We start from the raw sequence: 19,058 nt of genomic DNA, 5'->3' as shown, positions 1-19,058 counted from the left end.
TAAACTTGCCTTGGCATAAGCCATTATGCAAGACCTCCTGGTCCCTACTTTCCTGTTTTCTTTATTCTCTCATCCCCATCCTGTCCCTTAGGAACCTGTCATTGAAGATCAGCCTGGTGGTCCAGGTCAACCAGGTATTCAAATGCCCTAGACTATGGGAAGACATTCTCATTCCAACCACCACACGAGTTAAAATGGTTTGGTTTTCTGTTGTTTTTTATTTATTTATTTTGGTTTGGTTTTTGTTTGTTTTTGTGGCTAGTGGGATCTCCGATGATTTTAGTCAAGTGGTTAAACACCTCACCATCTTTAGAAGTTGTTCCTGGTTCCTGCGGTCCTGCGGACCCAGCTTTAGTGCCTGGAGAGCTCCATGTACAGTCTGCCTCCCAAGCTCCAGCTCTTACGTCACACTGTATGTGTGTTCAGGGTCCTTCTCCCATCTGGACCTCCTCTGTGGCAGCCTTTGAAAGCCATTGCTCTTGATGATGTTCGGTGTTACAGGTGCTAAGTATCAGGGGGAGGAAGGAGAAAGCAGTATGTAGAGAGAGTCACATTCCAATCCCAGTATGTAGAGAGAGTTACTTCCTGTGCACACCTGCTGGGGAGACCCCACTTGGACTCCATGTGTCCTGTCTTGCTCTTCTGGGTACCACAGTAGAACCACAACCCACTGCCTTCATATAGAACCACAAAGATAGATCGCCTTCTCGCTCACTTAATTTTAATGACATTTATTCATTTAGTGTCTTGGGGTGGTGCTCATGACACGGCATCAAACAACTGTGTAGAAGTCAAACAACTTACAGAAGTGTCTTTTACCATATAGGCCCTGGGAATTGAACTCAGGTCGTTAGTCTTGGCTGCACGCACCTTTACCTCCTGAGCCATCTTGTATACCCAGCCTTCTCTTTAGACTCTTGCACATTATGCCTGTTTGCTTTTACCTGAGAAATTGTCTATCCAGGCATGCAGGTCATCAGTCAGTGGACAGCTTAGAAAAACTGCATTCTAGGTACTTGCCAAAAAGCACAGGCTCCAGACCACTGTCACTCAGTTTTAGCACATCCTTCATGACAAGATTAACATTAAGGGACCATTGTTTAAGGGACTATTTTACTGGCTCAGGCAGTCTCAGATCTGTTCCTAGTTCAAGACAGAGCAAAAAGCTAGATTAGGGGCTGGAGAAAAATACATGCATTGTCTAAAATAAAGCCTAAGGTTTTGCTTTTGTTTGTTTGTTTTGAGACAAGGCCTCTCTCTATAGCTCCGGCTGTCCTGGAATTTGCTATGTGGAACAGGCTGGCCTTGAACTCAAAAAGATCCTCCTGCCTCTGCTTAGGTTAAGGGCCTGTGCCACTATTTCCAGCAAACATAAGTTTTGTTATGAAATGCACTTTTAGATGAGTTAATAAAAATGGAAAGACTTTGAATTAACATAGTTTCTACCCCCACCCCAATTAAAAAAATCAGAGTAATCAGGGCTACAGAGATGGCTCAGTAGTTAAGGGGACTGGCTGCTCTTCCAGAGAATGGAGGTCCAATTCCCAGAACCCACATATGATGTACAACCTTCTGTATCCTAGGAGATCCAAATCCAGCACCCTCTTCTGGCCTCAGACTCAGCCACAAGGTGCACAGGCAAACTACTCATGAGCATAAAGTTTAAAAATTGCAGAGAAAACTGGATTACACAAAGAATATCAACTCTTCCATGTCTGTTTTCCCTCTGAACTATACTTTTGTTATAAGTTGAGCTAATAGCAGGACTTTTTGAGAGGAGAAGGATGAGTCCCAGGCCAGCCTGGGCTATAAAGTAAGAAAGACCCTGTCTCCAAAAACAAAAACAAAGAGTTGTGAACTTGGCCCACCTTCTCCAAGGTGCTATGAGGTCCCTAGGTCCTAGCTGCTTGGTGTTTACAGATATCACTGTACTTGGAAGTTGTGATGCCTAGGACATTTTGTCCTGCTGCAGGCTCAGAGTGAAAAGGGTTAATCATGTTTTTTTTTTAATTCTATTCTTAGGTTTGAGATGCTTGATGCTGCAAAGAACAAGATCCGGGTGAAGGTCAGCTATTTAATGATTGCTCTGACAGTGGCAGGATGCATCTATATGGTCATTGAGGGCAAGAAGGTAAGAGCTGGCTCCTCTCTGCCTCTGCATGCTCTCCCCAGAGACGAGCAGAGCGGTGATTGGCTCCACCATCTGGTCTGAGAAGGGGAAGGTCTAAGAGGAAGCCACTTCCTATCAATTTACTGACTGATGCTTACTGCATGCCAAGCTCTTCTGAGTGACCTCATTTGCACCTCACCACAGCTTTGCTAGGTAGATGCTGCCATGAGATGAGGAGACCGTAGCTTAGGAAGCTTCAGCAGTGGGCTGGTGAGGGGCTCAGTAGCTCTTGTGCACAGGCCTGATGACGTGAGTTTAATCCCTGCATCCCACAAGATGGAAGGAGAGAATCAGCTCCTGAGAACTGTCCTGGAATGTCCACATGTACTCCGTAGCACATGTGTGCCTGCGCACCACAAAAAATAAAACAATAGTTTGTTGTTTTGTTTTGTTTTTTGAGACAGGGTTTCTCTGTGTAATAGTCCTGACTGTCCTGGAACTCACTTTGTAGACCAGACTGACCTCAGACTCACAGAGATCCACCTGCCTCTGCCTCGAAAGTTTTGGAATTAAAGGCATGCACCACCACTGTCTAGCAAAACAATAATTTTTAAAGTAAGTTTTGGCAGCTTGTCCTAAGACATCCATCTCCCTAGTGACAGAAGTAATTTGAACCTAGATGTGATTGAGGTAGGAGTAAACTTGCTCCCCAGTACTGAATGTTTGTTATGCCGCAGCAATTGTTAAACTCACTGGATGTGAGAGCCTAAGAGAGAGGCTTTCTCATCACCATGGTTTGTAATGAGGGAACAGATGCACCACGCATTTTCCAAAACTCACCTAGTAAGTGGAGAGATAAAAACTTAGATTAAAAAAAATTGAAAGAAAAACAAAACTTTAGATCTTATTTTTCATATTACCAAATGACCTATTAAACTATCTTTTTATTAAGTAAGTTACTTTGGGGGCTGGGGAGATGGCTCAGTGGTTAGGACCACTTGCTGCTCCTACAGGGGACCCGGGTTCAGTTCCCAGCACCCACATGGCAGCTCACAACCATCTGTAACCCCAGTTCCAGGGGATCTGTCTGGTACCCTCTTCTGGCTTTCACAGGTACCAGGCACACATGTGGTTATATGTACGTACATGCAGGCAAATATTTATACCCATAAAATAAAAATAAGTAAAATCTAAAGTGTGTGTGTGCATGCTTCTAAATTTAAGAGCACACCTTAAGTATCATGTCTAAATCTGTGTCATAGCTGTCACATACAGATATCGTTTAACTGTTACATAATTTAAAAGATTCTTAATCTGTGATGGCGCACACCTTTGATCCCAGCACTGAGGAGTACAGGCAGGTGGATCTCTGAGTTCGAGGCCAGCCTGGTTCCAGGACAGCCAAGGCTACACAGAGAAACCCTGTCTAGGAAAAAAAAAAAAAAAAAAAAAAAAAAGATTCTCCTAAGGACGTGCTTGTCAACTGATCTCCCTATCCTGAGCGGCTCCAGAGTGAGAAGGAAGTAACTGTTGACTCACTGTGCCTTGCAGTCACATTAAGAATAGTAGCTGTTTCAGTCCGGCCTCACAGGAGCACAAAGGGGCAAGTGTGCTGACCTGAGTGAAGTTCTCTTGGAAATGAGCCCGCCTACTTCACTTTTCCCGTCTCGCCATTTGACCTCTCATTCATAATTCTCAGACTGAAACCTTCAGAAGCCTGGGGAGAGACGTGTGGATTTCTAGACTTCTGAGAAATACTTAGTTAAAAATCTCCAGAAGCAAGTAATTCCCCTAGGGTGGTGTGTGCTAAAATGAAAACCATTAGAAGAGAGGAGTTAGCTACCATCATGCTTTGTCCTTGTCATTGGCATTCTTTTCCCTTCCTTTTCCTCCTCCCACCAAATTCTTCACATGTGAAATAACATGGGTGTCAGAAAATTCCAGCTTCTGTAGCTACAAGATTCACGGACTTGTCAGGAAAACTGGTCTGATTATATAAGCTTCATAGAAATTTAACAGTCCACACTGAAGGAAGCCAGAAGAATGGAAGGGTGCTTCCCCCACTGTCATTTGCTTTGAAAGGGTGGAGTTTTGGGTTAGATCATTCTAGAAGTCATTAGGGGTAATATTTTGGTAAACCTGGGATTCCCAAAGCTGAATGTTTTTGTTAAAAGAGAAGAAGGGTACTAGAAAGTGCACATAGAAGTTAGGGAAGGAGAAATGAAAAGCGAGATGGAGATGGAATGGTGTTTCACATTATAAAGAAGAGTGAAGGGCGCCAGGAAAAAGAGGTCATAAAGGCAGAGAAGGGAGAGCCATGTACTTCTCTCCTGGGATGGGCTGGACTCTCGAGTCAGAGAGAACAGAAGGTGTGTACAGGACACTGCTGTGCCCAGCGTCCAGGCAGCGGACGCGTTCTGGCCAAGTTAGCCTGCTGTTTTCATCACCGGGGCGGGACATCCTGCGAGCCTGCCATCATCAGCTCTTCAATTCTGTTTCCTTTTAGGCTGCAAAGAGACATGAGTCCTTAACAAGCTTGAACCTAGAAAGGAAAGCCCGTCTGAGAGAGGAAGCAGCTATGAAGGCCAAACCAGAGTAGAAGTATTTGGATTTGGAAAACCTGGGAGAAAGGTTGTAATAACAAGCCTGCATTGGAAAGAACGTGATACGAGACACACTTTGCAGACATACGCTTTGCACAGATTTATTCCACTTCCCTATTTCTGCTGTAGAGGAACAAATAAATTTTCTTAAAGAATGACTTGTGTTTTGTTGCTTTGAGCCAAGTAAAACATAGCCTCCTCACTTTCCAGAGAAAGTAGAAAAGAGGCACCTAATTTCAAATTTAATATTAGCTCTCTTTGGAGCATCAGGTACCCTACCTAACTTCTACTCACATACCAAAGTTGACGTATCTGAGGCCCAAAAAGTGTGGGTCTTCTCTGTTCTTTATACAACATCTGAAGGGACAATTAGACTAGATGGGTACACTGTCCAGATGCATGTTGGGAAGCCAGCCTTCCAAATGCCAGGGTGCCTTTGGGAAGACTGGCTCCCCAGAGACTCAAAAGCAGCCAGACCACACACTGTATTTATTGTCTAGCATGCCAGTAGGCGGAGGTATTTAGACGAGCCTTTGAGAAAGAATGCCCTGGCACAGTCATGAGAGTAGTCTGGCCAAGAGTTATGAGGTGTTTCTCATTCATCATGGAATTGCTGGGAGCCAGCTGCCAGCCATCTCCTAGTTCATTGTTTGGCTTCCAGCTAGCCCCTTTCCTACTCCCAGGGAATTAAATTTTGTACTTATGAAAATACCATCCCATTCTTGTTTGTTAATGTTTCATTAGCCTTCTTATGCTACCATGGTGTATAGTATTCAGGTGGTTTCTGTTATAAACATTTCAGTGACTCTCATGTGCCTCCGTCATGCTAACAGATGACAGGTCATTGTAGCCACCCAACACACTACTTCTCAGAGTTAATGGTTGTGATTTTAAAAGTACTATGTGCTACTGTCTGGGAACTTAATGAGCTATATTAGCAATGGAATGCTGCCAATAGCTTCATGATCTAATAATCATGGTCATGATGCTGTCTGTCTATACACTATTTTTTTTTTTTTGCCTTTGCTTCACTTTAGGTATCAAATGCTTTGATTTTTGTCACTTGTGAATTTATTATCAAAAAACAGTTTCTTGTACAATTTTAGAAAACTGATTTTTCTTGAGTATTTTGGGACCCCCCCCTCCAAGCCCATGTTTTAAGTATTGGTAAATTCTGGTGTAGGACTTCCTTATGGAACCTTCCTTCATATAGCAATGCCATTTTCACTGAAGAGCAGTGAGAAGTCTATCTTAAAGCCTGTGATAAAGATACTCCACCAATTTATGCAATCTTTTTTTTTTTTTTTTTTTTTTTTGGTTTTTCGAGACAGGGTTTCTCTGTGTAGCTTTGCGCCTTTCCTGGAACTTGCTTTGGAGACCAGGCTGGCCTCGAACTCACAGAGATCCGCCTGGCTCTGCCTCCCGAGTGCTGGGATTAAAGGCGTGCGCCACCACCGCCCGGCTTATGCAATCATTTTTACTGTGTGTCATTCTCTAGTCAGTAACACAGTGACTATTTCTTTACGGGTCTAAACTCTTTAATAATTTTTTCACATTGTTTTTATCTTGTCTCTGTGTTGGGGGCTATATATTCATGCCACAGAATGAATATTGAAATCCAAGAACAAGATGCAAGAATGTGTTCTCTCCTCCTCAGGTCCCAGGGGTAGATCGTGGGTCATCAGGATTAGCAGCAACTACTTCCACCCACTGATTCATTGTACCCACCCAAACTTAAATTTCTTGGTCAGAATTTCAATTATGCCCCTAACTGATCTTGCATCTTCCAGTGTAATCAAATACACCAGCATCTTGACAGTCATACCCTACAAGTAATTCTAATATATTTCTCAGAACGTGTCAGGAAGATAAAATATTGCCCATGCTGCTTTCAGTTAAAGTACTGTAGTAGTATTTTTTTCTTAATCTCAGGGTTTTTCATCTGCATGTTTTTCTATATTTTCTATATAAGCCCTGTGTGGATAACAGTAAATATATAGTTCTGAGATGTTGGTGCTATAGAGACTAGCATAGCTGCCTTTCACTTAGTATGTGGAGCTACCGTAAAATATTTCTTAGTCAATATTATAGTCTGGAGAATTTATTACTAAAATTTATTGACAAAAAGTAAGGAATGAAGTTATGGTATCATTCATTGTACAGTAAATATCGAGTCCTCTAGAAAAAGCCAAGACTACAGAGACAAAACTTAAAGCCTGATCTTAGTGTTTATTGTCTAAAAAATACATGGCCCATGAAGCCACCTCAATTGCAAGTTGATAACTGTACACTTTGAGCTTTATAAGAAACTGTAAAAAGGAGGGGGAAAAGCTACCTCAGCTGCTCACTGAGGTGGCAGGCAGGCAACCATAGTATTTATAAGGTGATGCCTGAGTTGAGAGTGTTGGGCAGGAGTTAGGAGGTCTAATACTGAAGAGCGGTCACAATCTTCACATGTAATTTGCCTGTCACAAAATGGTACAATCTAACCAAGTACTTAAGGAGATTTTTTTTTTTTCAGTTAAAAGTTTAAGATGCTGAGGAGGTAGAGGCAGGTGGATCTGTGAGTTTGAGACCAGCCTGGTTTACAAGGCAGCCAGGCCTACAGGGCTACAGAGAAAGACCCTTTCTCAAAAACAATGTAAGATTCTGGGCCTGCAAGATGGCTCGGGTAACAAAAGATCCTGTTGAGAAAGCCTGGCCTGAGTTCACTACCTGGAGCCCACAGAGGAAGGAGACTCAGCTCCTGAGAGTCGTCCTCTGACCCCACAACACATGCCTAAGTGTGAAGACTTGTAGAATGAACCGGACTACGACTTGTCCCCAACTTGACAGATTAATTTGGCAATTTGATGTCCCATCATGTAGAATAACACCAAAAATATTCAAGTGACATGTAAGATATTGCCAATCCTCTCATTTCCTCCCTAAACTCATGCCGCTGTCCTTAATGACTTCCCAAACCAGAAACTACAAGTTCCCCTTCCCCACAGTCATCCTGCTCTGTCAACCTTCTAAATATTCCAAATACCCTCCCCACTGGGAAAGCTGTGGAAAGAAAAAGAATGAGATGCTGTCCAGGCATGGACACATGAGATTGCCAACAGGTCTCAAGATTTAAGAATCAGAAGCCGCAGTTTCTAGATTTGCTTTTACAGTGGTCTCATTTCACAAATGAAAATGCCTCATACTCATACAATCAAAGACAATTTGAAAAAAAAACTACAAAACCACACTGAGCTTCAGAGAAATCATCCTTTCTATCTTGTTTCTAATTCAACTTGACTCATCGATTGCCAGAGACTTCAGCAGTCACTTGTCCACAGTTTAATTGTTCTGTCATTTTCTAATGCTGCTGATGCAATGATGTTTTCTGTAGGGTGACAAGCCGCAGAGATCACAACATCTGTGTGGCCTTGCAACTTCTGTATAATCTCTTTAGTCTGAAGGTTCCAGATGTAAACCATGTTGTCCTCCGAGCCGGACACAATCCACTTCCCACCAGTAACAGAGAAACTGGCAAATATGCAGTATTTCTCATTCTTATGGCCAGTGTACATCTTCAGGCATCTGCCTCTGCTGTAATCCCACAGTTTCAGAGTATTGTCCAAAGTTGCAGTGAGAATATATTTTCCATTTGGAGAAAATTTTACAAAGGACACAGGAGGGTTACCCTCATCAGCAATTGTTTTTAAACACTGGCCTGAGGCAGCATCCCAGATCCTACAAAGACCATCATAGCTCCCCGATACTATCAAGGACCCATTGCAATTAAAATGTACGGCCGAAATAGGGTCCGAATGGGCAGACAAAGTCTTGAGGCACTTTCCTGTTTTCACCTCCCATATTTTCACACTCTCATCAAAAGATCCCGAAACGATGAGGTTGGATGGTGGGTTGAAATTACAGCAGAAAACGAAATCACTGTGTCCCTTCAATGTTTTCAAACATTTTCCAGATCTTACATCCCATAACTTTAGAGTCTTGTCGTCTGAGGCAGAAACGAGACGACTAGAATCTGAAGACCAGGCAACATCTGATATTTCCAGATTATGACCACGGAGTGTTTTCTTACATTTCCCATCATATGCTCCCCAAATTATAATTAGTGCATCAGCAGCAGAACTTGCTAGCCATTCTCCATTAGGACTAAATTTAACTGATGAGACAGCCGCCAAGTGGCCCGCAAGAGTAAGTCTGACAGCATAGTTGGGTTTCTGAAGCTCTTCCTCGCGCTGGGTAGCAGAGAGGGCCGACTGTGCTCCCTCTGCTGGGGGATGTTCGGTCGCCATAGCTTGGGCTCTACAGTTTGCGTAGGCGTCCTGCCTCGAACCTTGCAGAAATTGAAACCTGCCTTTCGAAGGCGCACGGTTTTGACTGTAACATGGGCTCGTCTTTAGGTTCGGCACAGAATCCGCAGCGAGGTTTGGACCACTCTCCTCTCGCTTTCTTCGGTAGAGTCCGAGATCACAGTGGTTCTGACATCGGTACTCTTGCTGGGTGAGGTTAAAGGACTAGGCCGTCCCTCGGGGGGTTAAGGGGCTGCACAGAAAGTCCTCTTCCACGCCCTCCCCAGATCCAAAAGACCTGAGAATCATGAGCGACTGAGGACGCCACGCTAAACAGGATTTGAGAGGCTCAAGAGCCGGGGACGCACCACAGGGAAGGTCCACATCCACCAATGGGACCTGCTGGGTGGCGCCTGCGCTGAAGGAGGCCAGCATTTGCTTCCGGTCCTCCTGGACCCTGAAAGCTGACGCTCAGTCCGGCTTTTCCCTACGAGAGGCTAGGGTGCAGGAAGGGGCGCATACCTCGGACACTTAAGGAAGACTGTGCACATAGCTGGTCTCTGCCCCTGCCCTCCTCCAAGGCTGAATGTGGCGGCCACAAGGTCTGCTTACTGTGGCTAGGGAACTGGAGCAGATCGAATGCACAGATCGCAAAAGGAGTGGATTAAAACTCTTTTATAGACGTTTAGGAAACATTAAGACCCACATCACCACCTCCACCAGTCGGTAGTAGCGCACGCCTTTAATCCCAGTACTAGGGAGGCAGAGGTAGATGGATCTACAGAATGAGTTCCAGGCCAACCAAGGCTATACAGTGAAGCCCTGTCTCGAAAAACAAAACAAAACAAAACAAACGAAAAAACAAGGTTATGATGAGAGAAATCAGCAAACCTTTGGTTTTCAGCCCGCATAGTTTAGGCTTCTGTAGAAAATAGAGGTTCTTGAGATGAAAAAAAGGACAGGTTGGTGGGAAGGTTTTTCGGATCTCTGTCTTGTTAATAAGACAAAATTACCTGCCACTACCCTCTTTAGCACTACGGAAACATTTTGTTTCGGTGCATCGTTTTTTACTGGTGCTTTGTAATACACTCTCATAGAACAACCTGGAAAAGAACCCTTGCTCCACTTCCCAAGTGTTGGGGCTACAGGAATGGAGAACATCACTCCCATTCTTGAGGGGGCAGAGACCGAAGTTATAGGTTGGATTTCACTGTAATCCAGACTAGCCTAGAATTTAAAGCAACCTGTTTGCCTCAGCTTTGAGAGTACTGGGATTACAGGGTTGCTACCACTCCTGACTGCCTATCTTAGTCTGGTTTTTTCCTTTTCTCAGTTAATGTAGGTTCTGGGAACCCCACCTCCCTTCCGCCCTTTAGTTTTTCAAGACAGGGTTTTTGTGCATAGCCCCGGTTATCCTGGAAATCTCTGTAGACCAGGCCAGCCTTGAACTCAGGGATCTACCTGCCTCTGCCTCTCAAATGCTGGGATTAAAAGGCTTGCACCTCCACTAGTAGGTGGTGTTGGGAAACTTCATTCTCTGGAATAGCAGCAAATTTTCTTACCCGATGAACTCCCTCTATATTGTGTACATTGTGCGGGGCTATGGGTGGTTCAGAAGCCGCCTTGTGAGTTGTCCTCATCACTGCCAGGCATGGTGAAAGGCAGGTCTCTTTATCCACTGAACCGTGTGCTTCCTTTTTTGAGACAGCTTCTCATTCTAGTCCAGACTTGAACTCGTGTCAATTTCAACCCAGACTTGTCAGTGCTAGGATGAACAGGGATGAGCCACCAAACCTAACGAAAGTACTTCCTTTCTCCAGATAGCATGGGTTACAGTGACTTTTTTTTTAGGTGTAAGGTTTTCTCTGCATGTACGTGTGCACTGTCAGAAGAGGGCATCCGATTATCTTGGAACTGGAGTCAGATAGTTGTGAGCTGCATTTGGATGCTGGGAATCCAACCCAGGTCCTCTGAAGAGCGGCCAGTGCAGTGGTTCTCAACCCCTTAACATACTTCATGTTGTGGTGATCCCCAACCAATTATTTCATTGCCACTTCATAACTGTAAATTTGCTGTTATGAGTCAATGTAAATACCTGATGTGCAACCCCTGTGAAAGAGTCGTTTGACCCCCATGGGGGTCATGATCCACAGAAAACCACTTAGCCATCTGAAGCCTCAACTACTGTGATTTCTGATACAGGGTGGTGGTCAGAAACCTTATTATCAAAACTTTCCATTTTTATTAACTCATGTAAAAGGAAATTGCATAACAAATTTAGGCTTTATTTCAAGTAAATATGTATTCTTCTAATAACTAGGAAGCCAAAAGGAAAAGATGGGTATAACCTAAGAGCTAAGAGAGAGGATGGTGGTGCTGGATGTTTAGCCCACTACACACATCACAAGCAAGAGGGATAAAAGGTGCACAGATTTGATCATTAAGACACGGCTTTTACTTTGAAGAGTAAAACACTTCTTGATGTGTAGGATACCTTGTTTATAAATAGCATCAAGGACTTATGGAAAGAAAAGCCGACTAATCATTACTCATGTTCAAGTATTAACAAGCTGTCCTAACAAATAACTAGGATTTGCTTAGCTCTTTGAGGAGTGGGCTTTGGTGACAGTGTTCACCAACAGGGAATAGTAAACCAAAGGTAGTAGCAATCAGAGTGGGACCCTGAGTTCCTAGGCAGGGACATGCCTATCCTTTTATAGCAAACTACCCTTCTCAAACAACAAGGTGACCTCTACGTTTTAAGTTTTGTTCACTGCAGAAATCAAACAGTTCCTCTAAACTGTCCCAAGTCTCCAATTTATAGCACAAAGGCTGATGTCCCTGCTCTTGAGTACTTTGTAAATAGAAAATGTACCAGACTTACCCATGGCCTTGGGAAGAAACCTCCATTCTGTGTGAACTGTTTAAACTGGCCTCTTTAAAGCAGCTCTTCAGACTACAAACCCAATTCCTACGCCTCTACCAATCAGGAAAACTTATTCATACTAAATAGGACATTTGCCATGAACATTAGCTAAAACCAGACATTTTTAAAGCTGAAGATGGCACAATTAGAGTGTTGATTGACCCATAAATTTAAAAGCATCATCTTCAGCAACTCAGTAATCACTGGTGACCTCTTTCCAAGACACATCATAATCACATTACCCTGGTAAAATCCATGCTGTTCAGGCCACTCCCAAGTCCGGCATTACTTTGTCCCCACCACTGGTCTTCTGGGTTTTCATTTTCTCCTTACCTATAGCCTGGATGATGGTTCATAAGGCAGTGACCATTAGAATCCCTCTTCTGCATTCCACTTGCTTCCTTGGACTAAGGGCATATGGATAAAGATATGTAAAGCACAACTTTATTCTCTGCAAAAACACTACAGTTACACAAGAGCCTTTAGAATTCATAATTTTTCCAACGTGGGGGAAACTGGCGCCTGCCCATAATTCCAGCACTCTGGCCGTGGAAGCAGGAAGGCCACTTCGAAGTTATCCTCAGCTATAAAGCAGTTTAAAGGCAGCCTGGGCTTCAAGAGACCCTATCAAAAAAAATACTGCCCCACATACACCCCCCAAATGTAGGTGAGATATGGGCAAAAATCAAGCTTGTAGTAAATCTGTACAATCAGCAATTGTGTAAACAGCTTGCAAAAACTGAAGCTATTTTGATTAAATTTTCACAAAAATGCCTGACCAGCATATCTCAAAAGGAAAGTGCAAACAAACGAACTAAAGAAATATACTTCGTATTCATTTGTCACATAAGCCTGGATAAAGAAAACATTCTCCTGCAATACACACAGTACATGAAAATGGAAAATCTCAACAGCCTCACCACCTGCTTCCATATCAGTTGGATATATTAACAAAACTTTTTAAAATTATTTAACTTCATTTTATGTACATTGGTGTGAAGGTGTCAGGCCCCCTAGAATTGGAGTTACAGAATTGTGAGCTGCCATGTGGTTGCTGGGAATTGAACGCAGGTCCTCTGGAAGAGCAGTCAGTGCTGTTAACCACTGAGCCATCTCTTCAGCCCAACAAACTTTTAAAACTTTAAAATATGCCAGAATAGATTGATATGTTATCTGCTATATCAAACACACTAGGGTGTGTATTAGCCTACAAAATAAGCCCCATAGCTTTTCTTTCTCTTGTTTTGATGCCACAGACTTCTGCTTTGGCATTGTTTCTTTTTGTAAATTTCAGGTCCTTTTATGTATCCTCAAATGAGACAGTTTATGTTGAAACAACTGCTTTAAGAGTTATCAGTTCTGATTTCAGTCAACTGTGTGAAAGAATTCTTCTGAATTTTCTTTTGTAATCAAGCACCCAGTACTATCACAGATGGATATTCCTCATACATTATTTATTGAAAATTTACTATGTGCAAAGTATTCATCCATGGCCCGGCAGAGTGCATTTAAATACAAAGAATCAACAGCCATTCCAAATCAAGTGTAGGAACACTCTTGTGAAAGGGCACATGATGACCAAAACATTTTGAGGTAGGAAATGTCCAACAAGTGAAATAAAGGGAGATGTCTACAGGAAAATATACTTTTAAGTAATAGTAGGCTGAGCTAAAGTTACACCCACGGTGCTGACTATAAGAGTAATTATTCTGCAACCCCAAACTTTTCCCTGTCAGTACCTTCTATATTTTCACTTGAACAAAAAAAAGTTCTATGAGTTTAGCCACTATGTTACTAAACTGACAATCAATCATTTGAATTTCTTTTAAACCTCTGTTAGACTTGTCTGGCTGTATATAATTTTAGTACTACAGAAGGTGAAAGATGCTTGGGAACAAGGGAGTCAATTCATCTATCTGAATATGTAAATTAACAGCAATTGTGATATATGAGACAGAGCCATTTTTAAGTATTGCCGATGAGGAACAGATAGGAAGAATGATCCAATACAGAAGGATTGCCCACCGATGACTACTAAAATCTAGCACAGGACTTCCTGAGCACAGAAATGTTGCATGACCATGAAGAACAGAACTTGCGAAGTTCTCCTTTGGACAGCCACCATCTAAGAATTATGACAATGGAGCAAAGAAATGCATTGTCTTGATCTTGCCATATATTGATAATTATCCATCTTAAATAGCAACTAGAAGACTGATTAAAGGAAAGCCAATTACCTTGCATACAACAGACACTAAATAACATGACTTGCTTTTATTTGACCCAAAGGAAAACAGACATTTCTGACAACTCTTAGCTGAAAACAGAATTTCTTCACCACTAATATTTCTTAATTCTTTCTTACCTCAAGCATCCAGATGATATTATGTCTAACGGTAATTTGATACTTTGAAAATTTTTAAGGTTTTTTTTTTTTTGGTTTTTCGAGACAGGGTTTCTCTGTGTAGCTTTGCGCCTTTCCTGGAACTCACTTGGTAGCCCAGGCTGGCCTCGAACTCACAGAGATCCGCCTGGCTCTGCCTCCCGAGTGCTGGGATTAAAGGCGTGCGCCACCACCGCCCGGCTTATTTTTAAGGTTTTTTGTTTGTTTGTTTGTTTTTCAAGACAGGGTTCCTCTGTGTAGCCTTGGCTGTCCTGGAACTTGCTCTGTAGATCACGCTGGCCTCAAACTCAAGAGATCCCCCTGCTTCTGCCACCCAAGTAATGGAATTAAAGGTGTGTACGCCGCCACCACCCAGTCAAGATTTGTTTTTATCTGTGTTGAGTGTTTGCTCACAGGTATGCATGTATATCACATGTACACCAGAAGAGGGCTCTGGATCCAAACTACTGTCCTGTTTAAGATAAGTACCTCTCTTAACAGAAGAGCCATCTCTCCAGCTCTAGCAATTTAATATTTTAAAAATGTTAAATATAAGCCAGGTGGTGGCACAGGCCTTTAATCATAGCACTTGGGAGGCAGAGGCAAGTGGATCTCTGAGTTCAAGGCCAGCTTGGTCTACAAAGTGAATTCTAGGACTGTTGCACAAAGAAACCCTATCTCAAAAAAACAAAAACAAAAAAGTTAAATATCTACTTTATTAAACATTATTCTAATGTTTTAGTACTCATTCTTATAACCTGTCATTTCCTAACAATAAAGAATATTACAGAGCATCGTTATATTATATATATTATAGTCAATATTACACTTAGTCACATCTGATCTCCAATTACTTTTAACTAATTTTGGATGATGGGAAAAGGTAACCCAAATATTTCCCAACCATGCAGACAGACAATCTGTTTACTTCAAACAGAAGGAAATGGTCCTACTAATTTGAGACGTTAAAATGAAACTGCAAATGAGATAATTTTTGAATGTAGGAGGTAGTACACAGTTATGTATGTATGTATCCTGAAAGGAAGCAATACCCTTCTCAAAAAGCAACTCCTTTTTCTTATTGTACATTACTAAACAGAATTTCCAACTTAAGTAAAAAGCTTTAGCCTCTAAATACAGCTAAAATGACTTGCTTGTTGGTGTGACAATTTTCACAAAATTAATCAGAGATAAAATAAATCCCAAAAAACCTGTTTTACAATGCAGCCCCACGTCTTGGGGTCAGACAGCTGAAATGTTTATTTAGCACTACAGAAATCAATCAAAGTTGCCGGTAGGTAGTCATGTACAACAAAGAGTTTGGTTGACAAATTATACTTACATATGTTTTCTTAGGCATAATCAGCAGCAACTGGAATAATTCATATTTATTATGGACAGTAAGGCTGAAAAACACCCAGAGTCCAATAGCTTTGTCTGGTACACAGAAGAAACAACCCTAGTGCAACAGTTTCCAGCAGGGGACTGACTATTGTGAGGGCAATAGAAAAATAGCTGATTGGTGACAAGAACGAAGTGTGTCAGAGAACTACGTCTCCTAATCTTGCTCTTTCTAGCCAGTATCTGCACTTTCTGGGTTATTTCTCCATTCAATCATATCTACCTGTTGGTCCTTTAGGTTCCAAATACCTACACCTCAAATTCTCAGAATGCAACTTTTTTAAACCAAAGTTCTCAGTATACAATACATACTTGAAAAGTCTGAAGGAAGACTTTTCCTTCCAGGGAAAGGTAAAGAAAACAAAGCCACTTTGCCCTGATCACTATCTAAAAACCCTAAGAGTTTTCTTGTGTTATAAATACTAACATGCTTTTGTAGTAAGTAACACCTTTCTGATAAAAATTTTCAAAAGATTAAACTAAATCAATAAGACTTTGCCAGGTGAAGGACTAAAAATAGGACTTACAAGTACCCCTTAAAATTCCACTTGTATTAAAAAACAAAAAAAAAGTACTCAGTTCCAGAACATCTGAATTTGCTGGGGTTTAACTTTAGCCAACTCCTATCTTTACATTTAATCATTTTACTATAAAAACAAAGTTCGGAATATTTAAGGTTCATGAACTTCTAGGGTCAAGCTTAAGATAAATCTTCTGGTTTAGATAAAACAGATTGCACTAGTTAATGGATCTGACCTCACTGGGTAACCCGAAAATTGCTACAAAAGTTCCAGCTGTATGTTCTTGGTAAGGTGGGGTGACAACTCTGTGTGCTTTGTATTTCTTTTCATTCAAACTCGTTTATAAGATGCAAGGTTTTTAACTATCCAATAGAAGGTACATAATTTAAAACATTCTACAGAAATAACATTACCAGTAATGTACAATTAAAAAAAAAAAAACAGCCACAAAAAAGTCAAAGCTAAAAACAAGATTTTTACTATGAATCAGTGCTTCTATTACCCTTCTGAAAGAAGTGATATTTTAATGTGATGTAAAGGCAACATTGAAAGTTCATCTTTAAATTAACCACCTAATTTATCCCCTAAAATTACAAAGAAATCAGTCTTGTACAGGTCAAGTTCAGTAAACTAACATGTTCTCTCAGCACAAAGCAGCACTAGAAAACAACAGGACAGATGGGAGTTGACTAGTTTTGTAGTGCCTGCTCCATCAATACAAGACATCAGACGGTATCCATCCCAGAGCACAGACACAATTAAAGACTAGGGCAAGAATGTATCACACTCTTAGCTGATAAATGTCCTTTGTCTCTAGTTTGAATGAAATTAATTTTTCAAAGTAAATCGGGTCATGTAAGTTGGCTGTTAAATAACATCATGATGAGGTATGAAAGTTCTGAATATCCCTTACATTCAGCAGGATTCACCAGAGATGTGCAATAGCTTGTCAGGGGCAACTCCCAGATAGTTTTTATACTTTGGGGTCACAATGAATTCTAGAAGAGTAGTCTAAAGAGATTTAAAAGGGTATGCTCTGAAACAGACGGGAGCAACTTTTCCTTCAGAATTCATTTTGAACAGAATATCATCAAGAAAAGCTCTTCTCTGATAGTGTGTCCCAACATTGAGCCAAGACGGCCAACTAGCACCGAGAAGTCGCATTGAACTCATTTGCAGTTCTCTTGGCAATTAAACTTTTTTTGTTGTTTTTTCCCCTTCTAGTCCAAGCACAAACGTGGATCAGTGAACACAGTACTGGAAGCGCCATTTGCAAGTACATTACAGTCATCATTAAATAAGCAGGAGGTGGGCACTGTTTTTACTTGGGGAGGTAGGGTATTAGTAGGAGATGAAATAAAACCAGGGAACACACTGAGGTTATTAGAAAAAGTTCACTGCCCTTTTAGTCTAGAGGTCATATTGAGGAGACTGTTATGCTTTTAAAGATAAGGATGCTGCACTGCAGGATCATGTATGCAGCAGGAATACATTAGAATCGAGCTGCACTTGACTAAGGAAAAAAATCCCTAAGTAACATTTAAATACGTGTTATCTGCCAGTCACAAAGAGGAAAAGCACCTAGGGTGAACTCCAATTTACCAGGACCTTGATCAGGACCACAAAGCCTGAGTATCTTTTGTAATGCAGAAACACAGCCTCTAGTCACACTGGCTTAGAAAAGTGATGGGTTTGGTGTTCTTCTGACTCTTTAATGACTTTTAGAACATGATTTTACTAAGGACTTTTATCTTCATACCAGTGTTAAAACTCAACTACTTCCAAATCCTAAGAGACATAAACCAAAGAGAAGCAGAAGCCATACACATTAATCTGTGCTCCTCTCTTTCTGCTTTAAGGGAATCTGCCAAGCCAGTATCACATTTCAAAGTCAAAGTATTAATTCTTCAGCATTCCTGACAACTAGAAGCACATTCACTGAAGGCTGAAGGTGAGGGAGTGGATGGTTTAACTTTAATATCTGAAGAATGACTCCATTAGAGGAAAGAAAACCATCCCATCTCATAAGGATTAATGCAAATTTGGCTAAAAAAGCCACCCGGTACTCCAAAGGTTGGTTCACTGTGGAAGAACTCGAGAAGAGTACTCTGATGTACACACAAGTCTAAGTATCTCCCTTGTCCAAGCAGTTGTGTAAAATTCAAGATAAAGGTTTTAGTTTTATCTTTTAATGTCATTTTCCCCACTATACGGAATGAGGAAGAGTCCTCTTATTTTCCCCCACAAAAAAGGGAGCCACATTAATATGTGTATATATTCCCATGACTCTAATATAAGTGCGGATCTCCAAAGCTTAGGGATTTTTCCATAAGAGAGTGGGCCGTTCTGGTTACCCCTGTAATAAAAGGGTATTCCACCACAGAGAGCCAGAGGTTTTCCAGATGTGTGTAAGAGAGCAGGTGCGCAAGGCAAGCAAATGAGCGCAAACAGTATTATGGAAAACATTTGAGAAATTAGCTCCATGAGGACTGTGGGCTCCACAAGAGGACTTGACTGGGTAGCCTGGTCTGACACAGGAACAAGAAAGCAGAGGATTGCTTCAAAGCTGGAACCCTTCCATAGGAGCCTCACACTGCTGGAAGATGTACTGCTGCTGGCTAAGGTCAACCTGGGGTGTAATGCTGCTGTCCTCATCTTCGGTCCCAAAGTAATGCTCAATAAGATCAAAAGCCTTTTGATAGATCTCCTGGTTTTCATGACTCTGCAAGAACTCTATTTTATCCAGACCTAAAATGAAGAATAAAGAATCATTCTTGAAAATCCAGGTAACTACATTTTCAAGTTGACTTCTTTGAAGTAAACAT

At 41.6% G+C, this 19,058-nt stretch overlaps 3 protein-coding genes across 3 annotated transcripts in view; 1 reads left to right on the top strand and 2 right to left on the bottom strand.

The window, feature by feature from the left end:
* Fam162a (family with sequence similarity 162 member A) overlaps nucleotides 1-4,871 on the top strand; it is a 28,955-nt gene extending 24,084 nt beyond the window's left edge. The window contains exons 4-5 of the mRNA XM_052740455.1: nucleotides 2,023-2,131; nucleotides 4,617-4,871. Of these exons, the coding sequence (XP_052596415.1) occupies nucleotides 2,023-2,131; nucleotides 4,617-4,709 (202 nt within the window). The 3' untranslated portion in view covers nucleotides 4,710-4,871. The remainder of the gene's footprint in view (nucleotides 1-2,022; nucleotides 2,132-4,616) is intronic.
* Nucleotides 4,872-6,922: 2,051 nt separating this feature from the next.
* Wdr5b (WD repeat domain 5B) lies at nucleotides 6,923-10,358 on the bottom strand. Its single transcript, XM_052740454.1, has one exon. It carries the CDS (start codon nucleotides 9,003-9,005, stop codon nucleotides 8,019-8,021), a length of 987 nt encoding a protein of 328 aa, XP_052596414.1. The 5' UTR covers nucleotides 9,006-10,358; the 3' UTR covers nucleotides 6,923-8,018.
* A 3,005-nt stretch (nucleotides 10,359-13,363) lies between these two features.
* Kpna1 (karyopherin subunit alpha 1) overlaps nucleotides 13,364-19,058 on the bottom strand; it is a 70,751-nt gene continuing 65,056 nt past the window's right edge. The window contains exon 14 of the mRNA XM_052740453.1: nucleotides 13,364-18,981. Within this exon, the coding sequence (XP_052596413.1) occupies nucleotides 18,794-18,981 (188 nt within the window). The 3' untranslated portion in view covers nucleotides 13,364-18,793. The remainder of the gene's footprint in view (nucleotides 18,982-19,058) is intronic.

Source organism: Peromyscus californicus, unplaced genomic scaffold (genome assembly GCF_007827085.1).
Source record: "Peromyscus californicus insignis strain IS unplaced genomic scaffold, ASM782708v3 Scaffold_16__1_contigs__length_79575227, whole genome shotgun sequence".
In the NCBI taxonomy this organism is placed as follows: domain Eukaryota; kingdom Metazoa; phylum Chordata; class Mammalia; order Rodentia; family Cricetidae; genus Peromyscus; species Peromyscus californicus.
The sequence above is the reverse complement of the archived record's forward strand: the minus strand, read 5'-3'. Positions and strand labels throughout refer to the sequence as shown.